This window comes from Stegostoma tigrinum, chromosome 4, assembly GCF_030684315.1.
Source record: "Stegostoma tigrinum isolate sSteTig4 chromosome 4, sSteTig4.hap1, whole genome shotgun sequence".
Taxonomy (NCBI): domain Eukaryota; kingdom Metazoa; phylum Chordata; class Chondrichthyes; order Orectolobiformes; family Stegostomatidae; genus Stegostoma; species Stegostoma tigrinum.
Genome location: NC_081357.1, coordinates 68,727,523 through 68,750,350, shown reverse-complemented (window position 1 = coordinate 68,750,350; position 22,828 = coordinate 68,727,523). Strand labels below are relative to the sequence as shown.

The window sequence follows — 22,828 nt, the reverse complement described above, 5'->3', positions numbered from 1 at the left end:
AAATCTTCTGGACAATCCAGTTGCTGCTCCAGTGCTACTTTCTAGACCCTTATATCTACCTCATTCACCACTTTCCCCTGAACTACAAACCAATTTCATAACACCTTGCTTTGGGTGTAAATTTGTCTGGGAACAAATTCTCCATGTAACTTTCCTCAGCATTAATGCAGTGTCGCATTCGAAGCTCAATCTCCAGCTCAAATGTGAACAAATGTTCCTCAAACTACACATGCTTACTGCTCATGTGATTGCTATGAAGCACAGGCATCGAAAGGGTTGGATTATGAGGAGAGAATGAGTAGACTGGGATGACACTTATTAGAATTCAGAAGAATGAGGGGAGATCTTATACAAACATAATAGGTTAGGAAGGGAATAGATAAGGTGGAGGCAGGGCGGTTGTTTCTGCTAACAGGTGAAACTAGGACTAGAGAGCATCGCCTCAAAATAAAGGGAAGCAGATGTAGGACTGAGGTCAGGAGGAACTTCTTCACCCAAAGGGTTGTGAATCTGTTGAATTCACTGCCCAGTGAAGTGGTTGAAGCTACCTCGCTGAATGTTTTTAAGGCAAGGCGAGATAAATTTTTGAACAGTAAAGAAATTAAGGGTTATGGTGAGTGGGCGGGTAAGTGGAGCTGAGTCTCAAAAAGATCAGCCATGATCTTATTAAATGGCAGGGCAGGGTCGAGGGGCCGGATGGCCTACTCCTGCTCCTAGTTCTTACGTTCTTATTCCGCAGCTCTTACCTGCTCCAGCTGCAAAGCATCACTTGACTTGCCTCCTCCTCCATTTACTTTTGATGCACATTTGGGAATATCACTCAGTTATCTGTAGTTATATCAAGTGATTCACCTAATTAAGCAATAAATTTAATTCTTCTGTTGCTGTAGTGCCAGTTTGAATTATTTTTATAAACTTTTGATTTGTGTCAAATGTCAGTTGCATCTTACTTAAAGGACTACCCCACTTAGAAGAAAGACATAAAACTCCCCAGATGCACACCTGTCTGCTCACCTTATAAGTACCTGAGAGTTTCAGTTCCCACATTGTGTCAGCAGCCTCTGGTTCTTTCCCGCAACTCCCTTGTCTTATGTAAAAGCATATCAGAAGTGCACTGAATTATTTCACTGCCCTAAATCTGAACTTCCTATTATCTCAAACTGCATTCAGTGTTGAGCTGCTATCTTGTGCACTTAGTTAGACCACTCATATTTGTGTCAACTGAAATTATATGGAGAATCTGAATCAGATGGTTGCAGTCTTGATTTCCGATGTAATATCCCAGCCGATACCAACCTGCATTTCACACTCCATTACTACTTCTTTCCACCTACACTTATTTCCAAATTAATAAAATCTTACCCTATGACCAATCATCTTCAGGTGTTCACTGCAGCAGTGTGTCTTACCTAATGTGTTGGCTTCTTGTTCTTCACAATACTGAATTGAAAATCCTCATCATCAAATTATTTACAAATGATTAGGGACAGCAGGAACTGCAGATGCTGGAGTCAGAGACAAAACAGTGTTGAGCTGGAGGAACAGAGCAGGTCAGGCAGCTTCAGAGGAGCAAGAAGTTTGATTTCGGGTTGGAACCCTTTTTCAGATTTCTGGTCCAACCCAAAACGTCCTTTCCTGCTCCTGATGCTGCCTGGGCTGCTGTGTTCCTCCAGCTCCACACTGTGTTATTTGCAAATGATTGTATGTTTTCAAAATTTCCTGCTTTAGCAATGTCTTCCATACTCTGTTCCAATGTGAATACCTGCTCGTCTTCATCACCCTTACTTTGTTGCACCATAAGTAGTTTAGTCTTCTATTAGCTCAATGTTTTATTCTGCAGTGCAGCCCCTAAACCCTTGAAGCTCACCATAATAGTCTGTTCAAAATCCCTTTTTATGAGCACATACAGACCACTTCTCCTGTTTGAGTTTGATGTTCAATCCTGCTTGAAGACAATACTTAGTAATGTTGAAGGCCCTGTATAAATGCAAGATATTTAATCTCCTTTTGCTATTTATCTGGATGCCCATATCTGAGGGATTGGCCAGTTTCTGCGGTTTAGTGATACTGATGTTAACTGACTGCAGAACCTAGCTAAACATTGCTGCTTCACTCAATGTCATATTTGATATGGCCTACTTTGTACAAGATCATCATTTCTTGCAAAACCTAGGACAGTGGGAATGGAAAGTCACTAGTGCTAGATCTTCAGAAGATAAGACTGTGCTGTGTCTGTATTGCAGAGGATTTGGGTGTTATTTTTGATACAATACTTAATAATGTTGAATTGTCATAAACCAAAAATTCTGGATATCCTGAACAAACTACTAATCAGCTTGCCCTGATGAATGCAGGAAGACGTTCAGCTTCAAAATATGGATGCAGTGTGTGTCAAAGCTTTATGTGGAGCATTCTGTCTAACTCCCGTAGCACTTAAGGTATTGATGCTCAGACATTTGGTTGAGATTGTCATGACCTTGCTGAGAAGTTAGAGCCTGCTAGCAAACCCTCGAGTTTCACAGCTGCTTTCAAGCCGCCCTTCATAGAACCTGAAGTGTTTTCAACAGAGAAAAGGGCGGTCCAGGGAACTGACACAGAATGTATTAAAGATAGTTATGCCAGTAAACAGTGCAATGTACCACGGATGCAGTGGGATAATGGTAACCCCTCTAATTAGTAATCCAGGACCCTTAAATTATGCTGTGTTCAAATTTCACCATCATAGCTGTTGGAATTTAAATTCAGTTAATAAATAGATCTAGTCTTGAAAGTTAATCTCAGTTACCATTACAAAACCCTACCTAGATCATTCATGTCCTTTTAGGGAAAGAAATCGGCTATTTTTGTCTGGTCTGTGCATGATTTGAGATCCGCTGCAAGGTGGTTGACTGCCCTAAGAAGTGGTCTAGCAAGCCACTCAGTTCAAAGGCAATCCAGGACGAATAACACGCCCTTGTCGGTGACGTCCACATCAATGAGGCACTAAAGAAAATATATCTGGGGTCAATTTCGAAAATGATGGGGAAGTTACAAAGCATTGTGGCCAGTCTGCCTGCTGGGGAAGACTGCCACAGAAGCAAAGCCCAGTAAATTCTTGTCATAACTCATTCTGTCCATGGGGAAATAGCTATCCAGAAAGCCTCAGAGTGCATTAGACTGCTACAGCATCACACTGCAAGCTTTCAGATGTCGCTGATACCATATACTGCATTCTGGAAGAAAAGCATTACATTAACTAGTAAGGGAAAAGTGGTGTGAATAGCCACAGCCAGTGCGGTCCTTGCACAGCCATGAGGTTCAGGCCGTGGCTGCCGTCTTCATGGTAATCTCATTTCTGAAGCAGCTGAGGCATTGATTTTCCGTGAATTTCAGCCTCGTGAGAGGGGCCCACTGTAGCTTTAGTTTCTTGCAAAGTGCTGTGCTCCTCCCACTTCTGCAAGCTGCTTCTGTCCTCTCTCCCGATTTTCTTGCTGTGCTCTCTTCTTCACCTCGAAAGGAGGCCTAACCAAGTTCATGGGGAGATAGTAAAACTGTTTAACAGGCTGCAAAGGCAGTGAAACACAGTAAAAACATACTCTCAATCAGAAGTTTCTTCAGACAGAAAAAGGTAAAAAAAAATGCTGTATTCAAGCACTGACCTCAAATGACGAGGCAATTAAGCTGCATGTAATGAATGAGCCTTTTAAGTAATGCTGCTGTCGGGTTTTCCTTGCCTGTGTGAACCATGAATTGCTGGGCAGGTTAGTTACATGGCTGATTGGGCACTGAGGAATCCAAGTGTGGCAAAACCTTACATCGATATTTTAATCATCAAGCTTCCAATGAATGCCTGCAGAATCACCAGCGGCTAAATGATGGATGGCACATATCTAAAATGTACCAAGCTTACCCACCTGGCACTGCCAACTCCCTACACCACCACATTTTTTAATTGTCCGTAATAAATGCTCATTTTATGCATGGAAAAAGGAGTGCATCCCATCAAATTTCCTAGTCGTTTTGAGGAAGCATTGTCAGTTAATTTTATACTATGTTATTTGTATTTTTGAGCTAGCCTGAGGTCACTGTGCATTCTGGCAATGAAGAAGATAGAGTTGGAGAACCACTGACTGTGTAAGAAGAAAAATTGCACGGTATGCAGTGAACCCTTTAAAACTGACAGTCTAAGGTGATTCTCTGCACAGTAGCAAAAGTAAATTGGAACCAGGATTGCTTTTTAGTAGGTGGCTCGAGGGCAGAATTGATGTTGAAGCCATTGGCTGCCTATCTATCATCTTGTTCACAGGCAATGATTGTTCCAGAGAGACTGGAAATGAAGGGAGAAAATGATATGAAGTGCAAAGCGTATGATACTTACTTACACAACAATCAAAAATATAATTTCAGAGATAGTAGGAACTGCAGATGCTGGAGAATCTGGGATGACAAGGTGTAGAGCTGGATGAACACAGCAGGCCAAGCAGCATCAGAGGAGCAGGAAAGCTGACGTTTCAGGCCTCGACCCTTCTTCAGAAATTTCTGAAGAAGGGCCCACACCCAAAACGTCAGCCTTTCTGCTTCTAATCAAAAAATAATGGTGAGCCAGAATTGTAAATATTTTGTTTGCTAGATTCTGCTTCAAACATTAAGTTCTAATCTCAGTACTGATAGGAGTTTATTCTGTTTTAACATAGTATAACTGAAAGCCCTTTAGAAACTTTCTAGATTCAAATCAGTTCAGACATCTTTGGAAGTTTCTCTTAGGTGGTGAGAACTATGTTGGATCAAATAGCATAATTAGGTGTCTTTAAAATTGACTGAATTGTTGAAAATAAATAGATCAGATGAAAAGCTAACTTTAAACTATGTGCCATTTATACTCACCAAGATCAATAACTTCAAGTAATGCAAGAGGTGTCATAGCTATTGAGGTAAAGCTCATGTTATGAGGATCTTTCCAGCATAAGTGAAATGTAAATTATTTTCTGATTTGAACTCAGTTTTTTGTTTAATATCAAGAGTAATTTTTACTTTTTGAACATCACAATACTGGACGAATCTTTTTTTTAATGTTTGAAAAAATCTTTGCTGCTGGTTACAATCTTGAATTGAAATGCATTAGAATGAAGAAATTGTAGAGGCATTCACTGAGTTAACAAGAGGTGGGGTACATAAAAGCGTAGACAGATCAGTTGGTTTGTGTCACAGATTTAGAAGTAACTGAGAGGTCCTATATGAGTATGAACAACAGAAATGTTAGCGGCCATCCAAACATGGGAAAATTAGGTGATTAAGCTGATTGGAAAAAAGCACGAGAATTATTAAATTTGAATTAAAAAGCCTGTGGGAAATGAGACATTGTAAATAGGCTCTGGTTTAATTAATCACATGGACCAAGGAAATGGACCACTGAGCAGGAGAAACGGCAGCGCTGAGAGGCAAGCATACTTAAGCATTAGAGTTAAGTTCGAGTTAAAAGAAATACCTGGCATTATGTACCCCTGTGAGTTATTAATGAAAGGCGAAAAAAAAGGAAGATAGTAATCTCATAAGGCTCTGAATATTTTCCAGATTACTTGTTGGCAGGCATAAACGCCATCAGTTGATGTTTCATGCACACTCAACATTATGGACAGCTGGTCAGTGTTAACAGAATTTACAGACAATCATGGGGGTGGTCCCCTCTCCTCTTAGTGCCACAGCAGTTGGAATTCTGCTGCTAACAGACAGGTGAAGCTCCTCTTTGCTTAGCCTGCTCCCATTCTGATGGCAATGATTCCAATCTCTCTAGACTGTAGGCACTAATACTTACCAGAGTAGTAAGGAGGGCAGAAGGGATGCTCTGAGCATCCTGGTTGACAATAACATGAAAGAAATAAACTTCCCAAGTGAACCTAAAGGAAAAACTTGATTGTCTCTCACTTTTCAAATCTTTTCTTCTAATGTTCAAATCAAAAATCAGTGTAAACAAGAATTAACAGGCAAATTGTGTTCTGTGGAAACAATAAGTTATACCTTGTACATCCATTGTGCAGCAACAATAGATCTTGCAAATTTCTCTGGAGGTTCACTGAGTATGTCACTGCCTTTGAGATCCCAAATTCTGTCTTCCTGATGATGAATTCTAATTTCTCCTATTCCAGGAATTCAGCTGGCTCCTCGGCTGATAGCTATGCTCAACGAGCCTGAATTCCTCATCACCATCTTCAACATGGCACACGTGTGCTGAGCTCTGTTTACAATGGTGTGGTTCTGCTAATTTTATGTTCAAGTTGCAGAGGCAGCAGGATTAACTATATTTTCTATTCCCATCTCCTGGATCCAGCCTCCATCTTCAGCCTGCGTAGTCTGCACCACTTAGTCAATGAAGCTTGGAGGTTTCTCTGACTTCTTATTGATTTCAACCAGTTGCACTTTCCTGAGATATTTACACTTGTGTTTGGATTCGAGTTAGAGGCTGGGTCAAAAAAAACCAATATGTTCTGAAAGCACAGTTAGTGCAACAGTTTGCAAAAGTATAGATTATGTCACACAAGTTGAAATAAATTATTGGTCATGAAGGGGAAAATAATTGGTGAAGAATTGGAGTTGGAAGGGTTAAATAATGGAGCAAGAAACGGAAGATAGGAGGACAAAGGAAATTCAAGGGAGCTGGAACTCCATGGCAGTGAAGTGAAGCAGAAATTTCACAAAGATGCCTCTACAAATTGAGGAAGGCTAAATACATAAGCTGAAATTAAAAGTGTTGGAAAGTTAATCTGCATGACCAGAGGAGAAGAAAAAATTGGATGTTGAAGCTGGCTGGAGAATGAACAATGTTTTTGACCTGAGCTGGAGGAGATGGACTTCTGTAGAATTAATACAGAGAAGAATGGTAGGCCACATTAAGGTAGAGGGAGAGCAGCACCAGTATTACCTCTATGGACTGCGCAGGTTGAAGAAAGCACAAGTGTAGCTGGAAATGGTCACAAGCTGAATGGGCTATAGTTTAGAGAACTCTTACTGTGAAGTATTCTAGAGTTTGGAAGTGAGAGATAAATTATCAATTGTGGTCTGGACAGTGTATTGAAAATCTCACAACTATATGGAAAAATACAATGGGTAAAATGAACTGATATTTGCAATTTCTATATAAAGTAAATGAGCTAAAATCTTGGCTGGTTCCTCTTAGAAACATGCCACCAAATTTTGAATTTCATTTTAAGTTTTCCCTACACTTGCACAATACAAGTAGGAAAAGTTAGACAAAGCATTAAAACTCATGTAAACTAAATGATTATAGACCAATTGTTATTTTTTGAAACCCTTTGCAATTGTATGTACAAATACATATATAACACATAGAGATTTATATGTGTACATATTTGTATTTCTGTAATTAAAATTTGTGAACAGTAGTTTGCAGAGCAAATGTCGTAAGTAGCACCTAAGTTAAAATATTGAAACGTTCTTGAAACCTCACTGTTCAATTACAATAAGATTAAAACCTGCTTTGTTATGCACTTAAGGCACAATAATTTGGCACTCAAGAGGACTCTATAAACTGATTAGTTAAATTTCAAAATGTATCGATGATATCAAATCAATTTAAGAGCATCCTTACTGCTCCAATGATTAAACTCCCTGCATAAACAGCCATCGTCAGATGTTCATGGGAACTTACTATCCACCAATTGGTTTCTGTGTTGCCCACATTACAATTACTGTACAGAAGTACTTTGGATATAAAGTACTTTGAATATAAGTTACTTTTGGATGACGTTGGTCATGGAAATTGCTGCATAAATGCAAGTTTGTCGTTACTTTCTTCTTGTATGTCTCCAACCCATACAAATGACAGTGCTATATTCTGTGCTAAGTTTGCTAAGTCCATTGATGCGCACAGTCACTAAATCGAGATCTGTGCTCCTGACCTGTCGAGAGGAAATGGTGGTTTGGAGGGTATGTCTAGATTGATATAGGAATAAATCATGGGTTCTTATCTAGTTAAGTTTTTAGTGATACCTGGTGAAAGCAGTTGAATTTGGAAAAGGGTGGAATTGGACTTATCTTCCTTCCCTGTGTTGAATTATTTAAATTGTTGCTACTGTCGCTGAACACCTGCAAGAGTTGGAACCTTTGAGTGGGGATCCAATGAGCCTTCTGTGCTTGTCACCTTTGAACATTTTTTACCTTTTTGGTTTTGAATTAATTGCTGAAATTCCTTTTGAAAATGTGAAGATAGCTCTCATGGATTTTCTTTCTAAATAAACTAGTTCTACTTGTCTCAACGAAATGATGATTTGCCTCCAGAAAACTGTAATTTTGAACTGTTGCTGCAAACTGAAAGATATTTATAGGCTGTAAAACAAACAAAAATGGAGAAGCTGTACACATTGGTAAATTAACTGTCATGTTTGTTCTCTCAAAGTGCCTACCAAGTTGTTGTGGAAGAAGTGCATTCTCACAGATCAAAGAGGGAGGCCAGCACAGCAGAGTGCTTCCATATTCCTGTCACCTACCAATCTGCTGCAGCTCGGGGGTCACCATACTATTACGCTGCAGAACTTCCTCCAAGTGGCGTTTCTGAACAAACTCCTTTTACAGTTGGTGACAATAAAACCTACAATGGATTCTGGAATCCTCCTTTAACCCCCAGGAAAGGATATCACATACACTTCCAAGCTGTCAGTAGTGTTGAACAGGTAAGTGGTAATGTGATCAGAGATAATGGGAACTGCAGATGCTGGAGAATCCAAGATAACAAAGTGTGAAGCTGGATGAACCCAATATTGCAGTGCCATAATGATGCCACCCGAAGTTTGCAGGAACAGCAACTCATATTCCGCTTGGGAACTCTGCAGCCCAATGGTATCAATGTGGACTTCACAACCTTCAAAATCTCCCCTCTCCCCCCCCCCCCCCACACACATCCCAAAACCAGCCCTGCTCGTCCCCTCCCCCCACTGCACCTCCATTCCCTACCTACTAACCTCATCCCGCCTCCTTGACCTGTCCGTCCTCCCCGGACTGACCTATCCCCTCCCTACCTCCCTACCTATACTCTCCTCCCCACCTATCTTCTCCTCTATCCATCTTCAGTCCGCCTCCCCCTCTCTCCCTATTTATTTCAGAACCCTCTCCCCATCCCCCTTTTCTGATGAAGGGCCTAGGCCCGAAATGTCAGCTTTTGTGCTCCTGGGATGCCGCTTGGCCTGCTGTGTTCATCCAGCTCCACACTTTGTTATCTTGAACAGGTAAGTGGTACGCATTAGTAACCAAACAGTTTTATCTTATTTGATGTTTTGCTGTAATTTTGTGTTTTAATTTTGTATCTGCGTGACATCATACAATTTTATGGCAAACATCTAAATGACGCTAAGTCTGAAAATCATTGGACACATTCTGAGTGCACTCAGATCCTGTGAAGACCAGCTGGCGGGTGTATTCACAGATACCTTTAACCTCTCCTTACTATGATCTGAAGTCCCCACCTACTGCAAGAAGACCACCATCATACCAGTGTCAAATCATTATCAGCCAGTGTGCCTCAATGGCTATTGCCCAGTGGCACTGACCTTCATAATTATGAACTGCTTCAAAAAGATCACATCAGATCTTGCCAACCAAATTACTTTGATCCTTTGCAATTCATCTACTGACGCACTTGTCCACAGCATATGCCATCTCCCTGGCCCTATACTTATCCATGCAACATTTGGATAACAGGATACCTACATTAGGCTTTTAGTTATTGACTACAGTTTCACCTTCAACACCATAATTCCAAAAAAACTCATCTCTAAACTCCAAGGCCTGAGACTCAACTGTCTGCTATGTTACTGGATCTTTGAATTCCAGACCCATAGACTGCAATCAATAAGAATAGACGACAACATCTTCGCCTCCGTAATCCTCAACACCGATTCCTCACAAGACTGTGTACTCAGCCCCTACTATACCCCACAGTCCTCGCGACTGTGTAGCCAAATGCCACCCCAACTCTATTTACAACTTTGTAGGTTGGATCTCAAATAACGACAAGTATCGTGAAACCTGAAACATCAGCTTTCCTGCTCCTATGATGCTGCTTGGCCTGCTGTGTTCATCCAGCTCTACACCTTGATTTCAGATTCTCCAACATCTGCAGTTCCTACTATCTCGGCCTTCTATCTATTGACTCCATCTGTACTTCCTGCAGCTTTGGGAAATGAACCAACATAATCCACGAGCAAAACCCCCCTCAACCCCCATGCCGGTCATACTCTCTCCCACCTTTATCCATCAGGTGGAAGATATAAAATTTTGTATACACATACAAGTAGATTCCAGAACAGTTTCTTTCCAGCTGTATCAGACTTTTGAACAGAACTCTCAAATGTTAATATTGATCTCTCTCTGTCCGTACCTTCTCCGTGGCTGTAACGCTATGTTCAGCACTCTTCTCCCACTGTGTACTTTGTATGGTACAATCTACCTGAATAGCACGCAAAACAAAACTATTCACTGTATAATGGTACATGTAACAACAATCAATCAGTCAGTATTCCAATACATAAATGCTAAAATATTTAGGCTATCCATCCTTAACTTGATAATGTAGAGCGAGTTTTGAGAAGATTTGTTGCTCAGGTTGAGGTTCTGGATGTGAGTTTGCTCGCTGAGCTGGAACGTTAGTTTTCAGACCTCTCATCACCATTCTAGGTAACATCAGTGAGCCTCCGGTGAAGCGCTGGTGTTATGTCCCACTTTCTATTTATCTGTTTAGGTTTCCTTGGGTTGGTGATGTCATTTCCTGTTCTTTTTCTCAGAGGGTGGTAGATGGGCTCCAAATCAATGTGTTTGTTGATGGAGTTCCGGTTGGAATGCATGCTTCTAGGAATTCTCGTGCGTGTCTCTGTTTGGCTTGTCCTAGGATGGATGTGTTGTCCCAATCAAAGTGGTGTCCTTCCGCATCTGTATGTAAGGATACTAGTGATAGTGGGTCATGTCTTTTTGTGGCTAGTTGATGTTCATGTATCCTGGTGGCTAGATTTCTGCCTGTTTGTCCAATGTAGCATTTGTCACAGTTCTTGCAAGGTATTTTGTAAATGACGTTCGTTTTGCTTGTCTGTATAGGGTCTTTTAAGTTCATTAGTTGCTGTTTTAGTGTGTTGGTCGGTTTGTGGACTACCGTGGTGCCAAGAGGTCTGAGTAATGTAGAAGCAATAAAATTGTGATTACCTATAGGTTAGATAATCTTTACATAATGTTAAACACAAATACATGTATATTCTGTTTTGGAAATAATGAGTTACAATGAATGTTTATAAAATCAATTTTTGATTGGTTCATAGACCAGACACATTTTGGATTCGATCTAATAGTGTTGGGTCAATTCATTAAGTGGCAAAAGCTATACTTAAAGGCCATTGTATCATAATTCAGATGGTTTTTGCATTCCACTGACTTTAGTGGCACAAACAACCAGTGACAACTTTTCTCTCCCTATGTCATCTTGAAATCTATACGATGTTTTATCTGTATTTTTTTTTGTCCTCTGTGTCCTGATGTTGCTGTCCTATTTTGATCTTGTTATTTCATCTGTCAATATTAAACTCATCAGCCGTTTACACACCTGTGGTCACAACCGGGACAGGATATCCTTTACACATAAACAGTTCCTCATTAGCATTTTAGTTACCGGACTTAATGACTCCTATATTTGTTTAATTATAGACCTAAAGTTCATTGATGCATTTCAAAGCGTATCCTTATTCGCGACAGATATTATCGCTCAGACACCTGTCCTCTACTTCCTTTTTTCTATTCATGTTATCAGCTCGTTCCATTAATCCCTGTTAAAGTGTCAGTGTGTTTTAACTCAAGTCACGCATGCGCTATTTCCTCATCCGTTTAGAGTTAACCTTTTATCATCTATAAGCCCACACAAATTTATCCCATGTACCATGTGGAAAAATGTTCATATTTCCTACAATTCTCATGACCCAAAGAGTTTTGAACAGTGGAATGAAATGGGATTTTTTTTCTTGAACATAAAACATTGTGTAAAAATATTTAAGAAATGACTCATTGCTTACAACTTTCAATGTTTTGATGTAGAAAAGAACATTTTGTAACAGACAGGTGGATTGAGATCAACTGATAGATTTAGGGCTCTCCTACCTTGCTGTTTCATTTGAGATGTAAGGTGAATTTCAATTTTACTAGATAAAAGATTTTTCTACTTTCTTGCTTTGTTTATTATTCATATAAACAAACTGCAAGCTATTGGTTAATAAAAAGGCAAGAGCCAAAGTAGCTAGTAATTCAGCTGTGAAAGGGTAAACTATTTCCGTGGTAAACAGAAAGCACTCAACATGACACTAATTTATTTTATTCAACACTGGGGTTAAGCATTGTCACCAGAAATTTGTTGAAAGTGCTCCTGTTCTGTCACTGCAATTTTATTGGATATTAACAATGGTTGGGTAAATTGGGTTTCTGCCAGCATTACACTGGCCTTTTGGCAGCCTCCCAAGGAAGTACACCTGGCTAAAATTGATGCTTTGCTGTGATAGAGAAAAATTTTGTGTAGGTTTCAATAAAATACTCAGTCTTCATCTCTGAAACACTGAGGTGTAATTAAGTATTTAATTCCTAACCTCAAATCTCACCCTTGCTTCCGGGCCATCAGGATAAAGTCAGGCATCGGTCTATTTTGTGCAGCAGCCTGTATGATTTATTAACATCTTTTTGTGCTGACAGAATGTCTGAATGTTAAAGGTTTAGTGGAGCATTTTGAAATGGTCATGACGTTGGATTTTTGCTTGCACGTTAAGCACAATGATTGTTCCTCAGCAGCATGCTGAATCATTTGTTTCCGTGATATGGGTGCCTCCTGACATAATTTACTAGTGGCATTGGCTCCATAAATCATCATGTCTGCATTGAAGTGCGTGCTATCCTTAGAGGAGCAGACCTGGACTAAGCTAACTCTGGTTGGATATTTAGCAAGATTGTGGCCAACCTATTGTGTTGGTTATAATTGGTCTTTGATGGAACATTGGTGTGAGTTCCATCCTAGTTAACCTTGTACTTTTAAATAGTCTCTGTGTTGGTTGCATGTAGTTCCCTCAAATAGCTTCCTGTGTCTCTCACACTAATTTGTGACAAACCAGCTATGGCTCGTACAAAAGGTTTTACTGAGTTTTCAGCAAATACTGGGCCTTTTCTTTTTGGTAATTCCTCCTCTTCATCAAGTTTAAAAAAACTGAATGAACTGTGAATGTTGTAAATCAGAAAGAAAAACAAGTTGCTGGAAAAGCTCAACAGGTCTGGCAACATCTCTGAAAAGAAATCGAAGTTAACGTTTTGGGTCCGGTGACCCTTTCTAAGTTGTTTGGAAGAAAATGAGAAAACCAGTAAAAGAGATGCCAGTGAAAAACCGTCTTCACAGTAAATGCTTCCTATTCACCTTTCAACTCCTTTCCATCAAATTTACGGAGCGGTGATTAGACTTCACTTTGAAAGATAATGATTAACAGCTGACCCTCTTCCCAAAAGCAAAAGCTGGAACAAGAAATCTAGTATGACAATGAAGAAAAATGAATGTCTGACTAATACGTTGGATATTTCCACAGGGGACCCCCAAACAAGTTGTGCTTTTGTAGACAGTGCATGAAAGAAAGTATGCAGGGGAGATAGACACTCGCACTGATCTTTGAGAATTCTCTTCGTGTTTCCCATATATATGCAAAACAATTTGCTGTATTATGCTTATTGTGCAAGGAAATCCACATTATTACGTAGCACTGAAATAGCAAATAACAGTAGTTGTGGCTTGAAAATCTTCTGTACTTACCTGCTGCAATATTGTTCATTCAGGTAAAATAATGAAGTAGTACTGAGAAACGGTGTTCTTCTGCCTCACACTTCCTAATTCTTTGTGACGTCCGTGGTCAAGGCAGACATTTGTTGCCCGTCTTTGATTGTTCTTGAGGTAGTGGAGGTTTGTGGCGGCATCATCATTTCAGTAGATGTAAAATATGCGATTGGTTTGCTCCATGGCTTTCCATCCCTTTCATTTTGCCTATCACTCATTCTTACTTCTCGGACAATCACCTCGATACAGGTAATCATCATTACAGTTTACTGTAAAGGCCTCGAAGGATTATTCAAGTTTTCATTAAAGTATTAGGGTGGTCCTGTTTAATTGATTCTAACGCGTTAGGTTTAAAACAGAAAAGGTTTCATCTTCTGCCACTGGTGTACCCTCTGTATCCAAACAGATATGTACCTGAAATTTTATATATTTAGACTGACCTGGAAAAATTGGGTTTTACATTTTTTTATAGCCAAGCGATAGTAAATCCTAGTGTTGTGAGCTCTTTTAGTTCCTGTGTTTTCCTGGAATTTTATTCCCTTAAATAATGACTAAAGAAATGTTTTATTTGCATTTACAGGAGACAAAGATACAGTGTGTGAGGATTGCAACCAAAGGTAGGAGCAAAAGACTCGTAAGGGAATTTTTTAAAAAAACTCCCCACCCTCCTTCAAGTTGATAGATTTATAAGAGTGTATTTGTCTACTTACTGGTACTACTGGTACTTTGAGAAAATTATTGCAACTCGTTTATACATGTCTTTTAATGGGAGTGTGCTTTGTTTCCGTATAAACCAAGGGGAGAGAGAGATTGTGAATTGGCAGCCTGGATTTGAGCAGACTTTAAGAGCCGATTACTTTCTGTTATTTGCACTACAGACCAATTTTTGTCACTGGACAGCTGGAGTATTAATGTTGAAAAGCAGATTGAAGGTTTTACTGTAAAAGCTTCCATTTGATGTTTGACATTTATCTAGTGTACACAATAAATGATTAGATTTTGTTGGAGTCACTAATGACTAAAACTTGCATTTGGTATGCATGTGGTAGTTATCCAGGGAAAGGTTTTTAAATCTCAATGAGATTTAACTTTACATTTGCTACTGCTTTCATGTACTTATTTATCAAAACCTTTTAAAATTGCTTCCTAATGTAAGCTGGTTTTAATATATTTGAACATGCCAAAACACAATTAGGAAAATTTGCAATCTCAGCAACTTTATTCAGTGCATCAGATGGAAGCAAACAAAATAAATAACTTGGTCTGTGATATGGGTCTGGCCTCTCAAACCCTTGATTTCCATATTTTTAAAGTTTTGAACTTGAGGACAACCTGTCTTTTGCATAACTTTCTTGTTTATTCTTCAATGCAAACCTTATAAAGTACTAAAGAAAACTGTACAAGCCAACATAAATGCATCAGTGCCTATCACTCACCCTGGCAATCTGGGAGCATTTGTTCTCCAAACTTCAGGTATTGCAATTACTGGAAAAGTAATTACAAATATCCATTATTTTTTGACTTTAACATTAACAGGGTCATTGCACTATTTAAAAAAGTGTTAAATGCTAAGATGAAATTTTCCTTAAATTATTGTCTTGATACATTTTTCTACAGTTGTGCGCAGGCTGTTCTTGCAGAAATTGTGTTTACCCAATGAGTATTCATTTTGTCATCAGTGTCTCTCTTAAACAGAGTTTGTGAAAGTTTTAACTTAGTATTTTGTTGTTAAATATCAGGGGATCGCAGGGATTTTTAAACTTGGCTTTTCCCCTCCTTCCTCTATTAAAAAAAGGATGGTGATGCATCCCCAAATGTTGCTTGGTTTAGTTATTAATTGCTGAAATATTTTCAGTTAGGAAAGTAATTGTTATTAAAAGAAATTGGACAACAGAGCAGCTATATTACAGTTTAAGGCAAAAGAGAGAAAATCAAACTGGACTTGTTGCAGTTGTGTTATAATGTGTGATAGCATTGGAAGAAAAACATGTTATTTTCTGAAATTGAAAAAAACCAAAACATTCTTACTTGATAGATGAAGATCAGCAGTAATAATGCCATAGCCAAATGAGTCGATGAACAATAAAGGTTATTTATTGGGAGTTGAGATTCTGTGTTGGGTGCAGTTGGGAAATAGTTGCCAAAATCTATTTGAAATTGTTTTGTTTATGCTCCACTTCAGGCTTATGCTAAAATTAATTGGTGTAATCATGAACTAATGTCTGCATTTTGCTGTCAGCCTCCAATAATCAACATTAACCATTCGTTGCATTGAGACTCACCCACAGGCCCATTATTGGCTTTGCAATTTACAGTAATATAGGAAGCAAATAGTATGTCCCACACTATGGGCAGATGAGTGACCTGGATGAATAGGGAAAGCACTGTTGTTTTTCCTAAGCTGATTACATTTTATGAGCTTTACTGTGATATACCAAGCCTGAATAGGGAAGTGGAACTGAGAATAGTCATTTGAGTTTGAAATGATGTACAAAAAGTGAACTAGAGAGGGAAAGAAAGATGGAATGAACAGCATATGGAAAGGAAAAGTAAAGCAAAGTTCAACTTCTAGAATCTCCAACAATATTTAAAATTCAATGGAATGAATCTCCCCACTATTAGGGGAGACACCCACTTCACACAAAATAAAGAAAACAACTTCTATAAGTAAATTTTTACACCAGTTCAGAATTGGCTTATGTTAAAATTCTCAAGTCTTAATGTTTCCCAGCGTCCTCGCTGGGTGAGTGGTGGGTCAATCTTCAATTTTTCTTGATTGCAAGTGCTTAAATGCCAAGTCTCTCAAGGTGCATTTATAGGAAAGTTTTTAAGAGGAGAAGGCAAGAGAGATAGAAACTTTGACAGTTAAAGCCTGAAACCTGATTATGTGCAGATGCCAGAAGTTGCTATCTGATTAACTCCAATAGCCTCACTTTTATTATTACTGCAGTATACAGGTCAAAAACTCTTGAGAGCCAGTGAAATCAGGCAGTGTAACAGAATGCTGCTGGTCCCGTTCCTTATTTGCGTTTCAAAGAAAAGTGTTTCTTGCTGTATTGAAGTGTGCTATTATCAAGCAGCTGGAAATGAGTTTGCATAAACAATTAAGTTGAACATGTATCCAGTCCCCTCTTTTTGAGCTATCTGCTTTGAAATCATTGAAAACGACTTACTGAACTATTATAGTGAAGTCAACACCAAATTTAAAGCACTAGTTAAATAAAATGTACCTCCTCCTAATGTGTGCTTCTAAGAAAATCTGCAGAATTTGAACAGTTTTTCCAAATTAGCACAATTAATGTAATCCAGCATTTTCAAGCAAGAGATGTATCCAGTTTTGTGTGCAAAACCTAACTTGCATTATTTGAATCTTGAAACTGTAAAATTCTCAGAATGAGTTTTAAGTATTTTGGAGTCTCATTGACTCTGATTTAGAAGTTCTCAATAATTTGCTGTAGCTTGACCGATTTCACCAAGATTGCAACGATATATCTAACAGCAATGAGCAGAAACCTGACACCCATATATTGACTTTGAATTGATAAGAGAGTGTGTTATTATACTTCATGCTCCTAGATACACTATGTATAGTGGTCAATGAAGCTTGTTATAAATAAATCCTAATGTAAACTTTAAATTAGAAACATTGTAAACTGAAGTATTTTTGTGTCTAATTTTTTTCTTTGTGAATGTGCAGACCACAATATCATTCCCTTTTTCAAAAAAGGATAACTCTGGAAATTGTAGGCCAGTTAGTCTCAGGTCCGTGGTGGGCAAATTACTGGAAAGAGCTCTGAGAGATAGGATTTATGATCACTTGGAAAGGCACAGTTTGATTTGTGATTGTCAGCATGGATTTGTGAGGAGTTGATCATGTCTCACAAACATTATTGAATTCTTTGAAGATGTGACCAAACACATGGATGAAGGTAGAACAGTGGATGTGGTATACATGGATTTAAGTAAGGCATTTGATAAGGTTCCCCATGGTAGGCTCATGCAGGAAGTAAGGAGGCATGGGATCGGCGGAAATGTGGCAGATTGGATTCAGAATTGGCTGACCCTTAGACGACAAATGGTATTAGTGGATGGAAAATATTCAACATGGTGCTCAGTTACAAGTGGTGTACCACAGGGTTCTAATCTGGGTCCTCTTCTATTTGTGATTGTTGGGAATGATTTGGATGTAGGAGTAGAAGGGTGGATTAATAAGTTGGTGGATGATTCAGAGGTGGGTTGAGTTGTGGATAGTGCGGAGGGCTGTTCTAGTTTACAGAGGGACATTGATAGGATACAGAGCTGGGCTGAGAAGTGGCAGAAGGACTTTAACCTTGACAAGTGTGAGGTGATTCATTTTGGAAGGACAAACTTGAAAGCAGAATACAGGGTTAATGGAAAGATTATTGGCAGTGTGGAGGAGCAGAGGGATCTTGGGGTTCATGTTCATAGTTCCCTGAAAGCTACCACCCAGGTGGATAGAGTTGTTAAGAAGGCGTATGGTGTGTTAGCTTTCATTAATAGAGGGATTGAGTTCAAGAGCCGTGAAGTTATGCTCCAGCTATTCAAAAGCCTAGTTCGGCCTCATCTGGAGTATTGCATCTAGTTCTGGTCACCTCATTACAGGAAAGATGTGGAAGCGTTGGAAAAGGTGCAGAGGAGATTTACCAGGATGTTGCTTGGAATGGAGGGAAAGTCTTACGAGGAAAGGTTGAGAGAGCTTGGACTTTTCTGTTTAGAACGACGAACGATGAGAGGTGACTTGATGGAGGTGTACCAAATGATCAGAGGTATACATAGTGAACAACTAGAGACTTTTTCCTAGGGTGGAGGTAGCTAATACAAGGGGACATAGGTTTAAAGTGAGTGGAGGTAGATATAGGGGAGACTTCAGAGGTAGGTTCTTTACTCGGTGTGTCTGGGGCGTGGAATGCATTGCTGGAGAGGGTAGTGGAGTAGGCCTTGACAGGGGCAGCTATTGGATAAGTGTATGGGTGGTAGTATAAAGTTGGGGTGGAGGTTAGATGGACTTTGGGCTGAGGGTAAAAGTTTGGCACAAATCGTGGGCCAAATGGCCTGTACTGTGATGTACTGTTCTATGTTCTATGTTTAACTAACACTTAATAGCGCATGGATTAATGTTACATTGATTCAAATCCATGGAAATAAGCCTATTTTTTGCTAGAACCATTGAAAGATAAATAAAGTGTCTGCAGTACAAGAGTGGTTTGGCCATTTCATATGTGTTTTTTTTTAAAGTCCTGTATGTTTGTTGCATTATGTCAGTCTCAATTTCTGTAGGACAGGACCAGATAAGTTACTAAGTAGTGAATTTGAGTCTTCATTGATGACTGGCACTTGGTCAGTGTTTGGATTTGAAAGTCTTTTTTTTAAAAATGCCTATTGAGAAATGATATTGCTGATTTCTGCTTGTTCTCCTCTTAAAATATTGGGATTCAACTTTGTGGTTTCTCTAAGCACATTAAACTCTGTACTATTAAATCTAGAATCAAATTAAAAATAATGCCTAGTATCAACAAGTTATTTGGTAATTCTAGACAAGATTAATTTCAAATGCGTAGTCATACATTTATTGCACGAAATGGAATTATTTGAAATGCTTATGTGTAAAGATGGGAAGTAAAAAAATGTTTAAATTATTTTCATGTAGAGTATTAATATCAAAGCTGTGCAATAAGCATTAGTGATTACATTTTCTTGCCTGTTGAATGTGAAATAACATTCATTGCCAAATATTTTTTCAGTTTGGCTAAATAGGACTTGAATGTTGCACATGACGAAGCTTGAATCCTGAATGGAGCCAGTTTTCAGAGTCATCAGTCAGTCTGCACTCAGAATTTTGTATCCAAATCTGTGGATGTACCCATTTTTTTAAATACAGAAGATGGGAGGATAAGAGGAAATAATAAACCCCTCTCTCTTCCTTCTGTGATTGTGTGTCAATGTGCAGTTTCGTAATAAAGCCTCTTCTTTGACGTTCATGACTCAGTATGAAAGTCACTGCTATAAATTAACCTTGATCAATTTAATTAAGGGATCAGAAAAAGGGAATTTGTTCTCCTATGCGTGCTGTCTCCCTTTGCCTAGCTGCAATATTAGTGACTCAACTTACAGATCCATATATATTCACCGTCCAAACTCCGGCTAGTAAAGATGTTGGCGAAGATCAACTAACAGGTCATAGGTCAATAGCTAAACATTCCGTTCCCACCTGAAGTTCCCATATCTCCCTTTTTCATTTAGTGCATTCTTGCTTTCTTTCATCAAGCTGTTTCTACACAATGCTGTGCATGTATTAATTTATTTTGCCTGGGCTATGTGTAGATCAGAGAGTTCATCCTACATTTTCACAGCCAAGTGGATTTGAGCTCTGCATGTGTGTAGCTTTTCACCAAAGATATATATTTTAAAATTTACTTTAAGATATAATGGACTTGACCTGTGACAATTTTCACTGCTTCGTTTGATATCTATGTTTAGTCAGCCCTTTGTTTCAAAAGGTTTCAGTAGTACTGTTACATCCTGCAAACTGAGAACAAAGTAAATTCTGCTTCTGCAAAACAAAAAAACCTGAGATAAAAACCTGTGCTAGTTGTTTAAATGTAGGATACGCATGAGATAAAGATGCATACTGCTTAGAATACCTTAATGAGCAGTTTAAACTTTACAAGTTAAGTTTCCAATCACTGCTACCTAAAGTTTAAACAATCATGCATTGCTAAACCTGTCTAACATTGTTTCTATCAGGACAGAAGATGCAGAGTAAATTGAGTTTATCAAGCCACTGCATATTGATTAGAGTTTTTTTAAGAAAAATTGATATGTTTGAACTAATCTGCATTAGATGTTCTCTTCTGCAGTAGATCCTTTAATGTATTTATTGACAAATGAAATTGATCATCCAATTTGCTGACTTTCTAGGCAAATTTTTGAATGAGTTTGTTCCAAACTTTGTTTTGCTTTTGGAATATATAACACCCATATGCAATAGTATAATTCACATTACATGGCTAAACATTTGACAGAAATAAGTGTTTTTAAAATGCAGTGACGATTGAAATCACAATTGTAATTTATTCTGTTGAAATGAGCAGAACAGCATAATTGTTTTCAAAACTGATAAACCTTTTGATCTATGTGCTTAAACATTTTCTAATTTGAGCTTCAGATATGATAATAGGTATCATTTTCCATTGCATTTTCTAAAGAAGCAACTTGCAAGCATTCCAGAATATTGTGTGTACAGGACACTGAAATACTTGATGAGGAATGACGATTATTAGTATCATCTCTATTTTTAACAAATTGACAGTGAAAAATTAATGAAAATGTAATGCAACACATTTGATTATTTTCCTTCTACCTTCAGATAATTTGCAACTGCCTTGATTACAAATTTCAGGCTGTTGAAATCAATTGATAGTAATTATGAGAGGGTAGTTTTCTCTCAGAACTTAAATTCATACGGTAAGTTATTTTTATCAGATACAGATCAGATTGTAGAGAGAGTATCGATGAATACAGTGATGTGCTATGCTTGTCCATTTTTGCATTCTATGACTTAAATTTATGATTTCCAAAATGTGTCAGTTTATCTTTTCATGGTATCATTATTTCAGTTTACGTTTGCCTCTGATGCCAATTTAAATTCAGGCTTGATTCCCCTGCCCTGAGAACGGCATTGTGGTCTGGCTTCATCCCTTACAAATCTTTCATTAGAAATAAGCTATGACTCTGAAAGATAGATTAAAAAAAAATTCGCCTAAGTAGAGTCGAGCAGACCATGAGCGGCAACTGACAAATGCATGAAGTCAGGTAACTTGCAGAAATGAGCCCTCATTTCTGAAGAAAGGAATAATGATGGAAAAAGAAGATAATGAAAGGAAAACAAAATATCATTTTTTCATGGCAAATCAAATATATTAATAGTACAAAAATCACGATGAAAAATGTCTAACAAAATTGCGAATACAATTTGGCCCAGAATCACCCAAATCCCAAGGAAAAGTCTAAACAATATGTTCAAAAGGAATTAACTTCAGCAGAAAGACTGTTAAATGTTAGAGAGAGAAAAAGCATAGAATAGAAGAAAATGCAATAGCTGTAGCTGCAGGTCAGCTTTTAAAAAAGGGGAAAACATTTGAAACAGTTCAGACATTCAGGTAAAGTCGTGGAAGGAGAACTGAGTATGAGAGTGTGGTCAAAGAGTTGTGTTTCATCAAGGACAGTAAGGTAAGAGAAGAAGGGGAGATATTTCAAGTTGGATCTGAAGACAGCTGCCGTTTCAGGCCTAGACCCCCCTCCAGAGAGGGGGATAGGGAGAGGGAACTGGAATAAATAGGGAGAGAGGGGGAGGCGGACCGAAGATGGAGAGAAAACAAGATAGGTAGAGAGGAGAGTATAGCTGAGGAGGTAGGGAGGGGTAGGTCAGTCCGGGGAAGACGGACAGGTCAAGGAGGTGGGATGAGGTTAGTAGGTAGGAAATGGAGGTGCGGCTTGAGGTGGGAGGAAGGGATGGGTGAGAGGAAGAACAGGTTAGGGAAGCAGAGACAGGCTGGGCTGGTTTTGGGATGCAGTGGGGGGAGGGGACGAGCTGGGCTGATTTTGTGATGCATTGGGCGGAGGGGAAGAACTGGGCTGGTTTTGGGATACAGTGGGGGAAGGGGAGATTTTGAAGCCTGTGAAGTCCACATTGATACCACCGTGTGTGGCTTCCTCTACATTGGGGAAACCAGGCTTGCGGACCGCTTTGCAGAACACCTCCACTCGGTTCGCAACAAACAACTGCACCTCCCAGTCGCGAACCATTTCAACTTCCCCTCCCATTCCTCAGATAACGTGTCCATCATGGGCCTCCTGCAGTGCCACAATGATGCCACCCGAAGTTTGCAAGAACAGCAACTCATATTCCGCTTGGGAACCCTGCAGCCCAATGGTATCAATGTGGACTGCACAAGCTTCAAAATCTCCACTTGCCCCAATGCATCA

The 22,828-nt window shown here is 39.0% G+C and overlaps 1 protein-coding gene across 7 annotated transcripts in view; it reads left to right on the top strand.

Moving 5' to 3' along the window:
- The window catches only part of ptprk (protein tyrosine phosphatase receptor type K), a 609,799-nt gene that overhangs the window by 468,472 nt on the left and 118,499 nt on the right, over positions 1-22,828 (top strand). For all 7 annotated transcript variants that reach the window (XM_048530889.2, XM_048530888.2, XM_048530884.2 and 4 more), the window contains exons 12-13: positions 8,390-8,663; positions 14,403-14,439. In XM_048530889.2, coding sequence (XP_048386846.1) covers positions 8,390-8,663; positions 14,403-14,439 — 311 coding nt within the window. The remainder of the gene's footprint in view (positions 1-8,389; positions 8,664-14,402; positions 14,440-22,828) is intronic.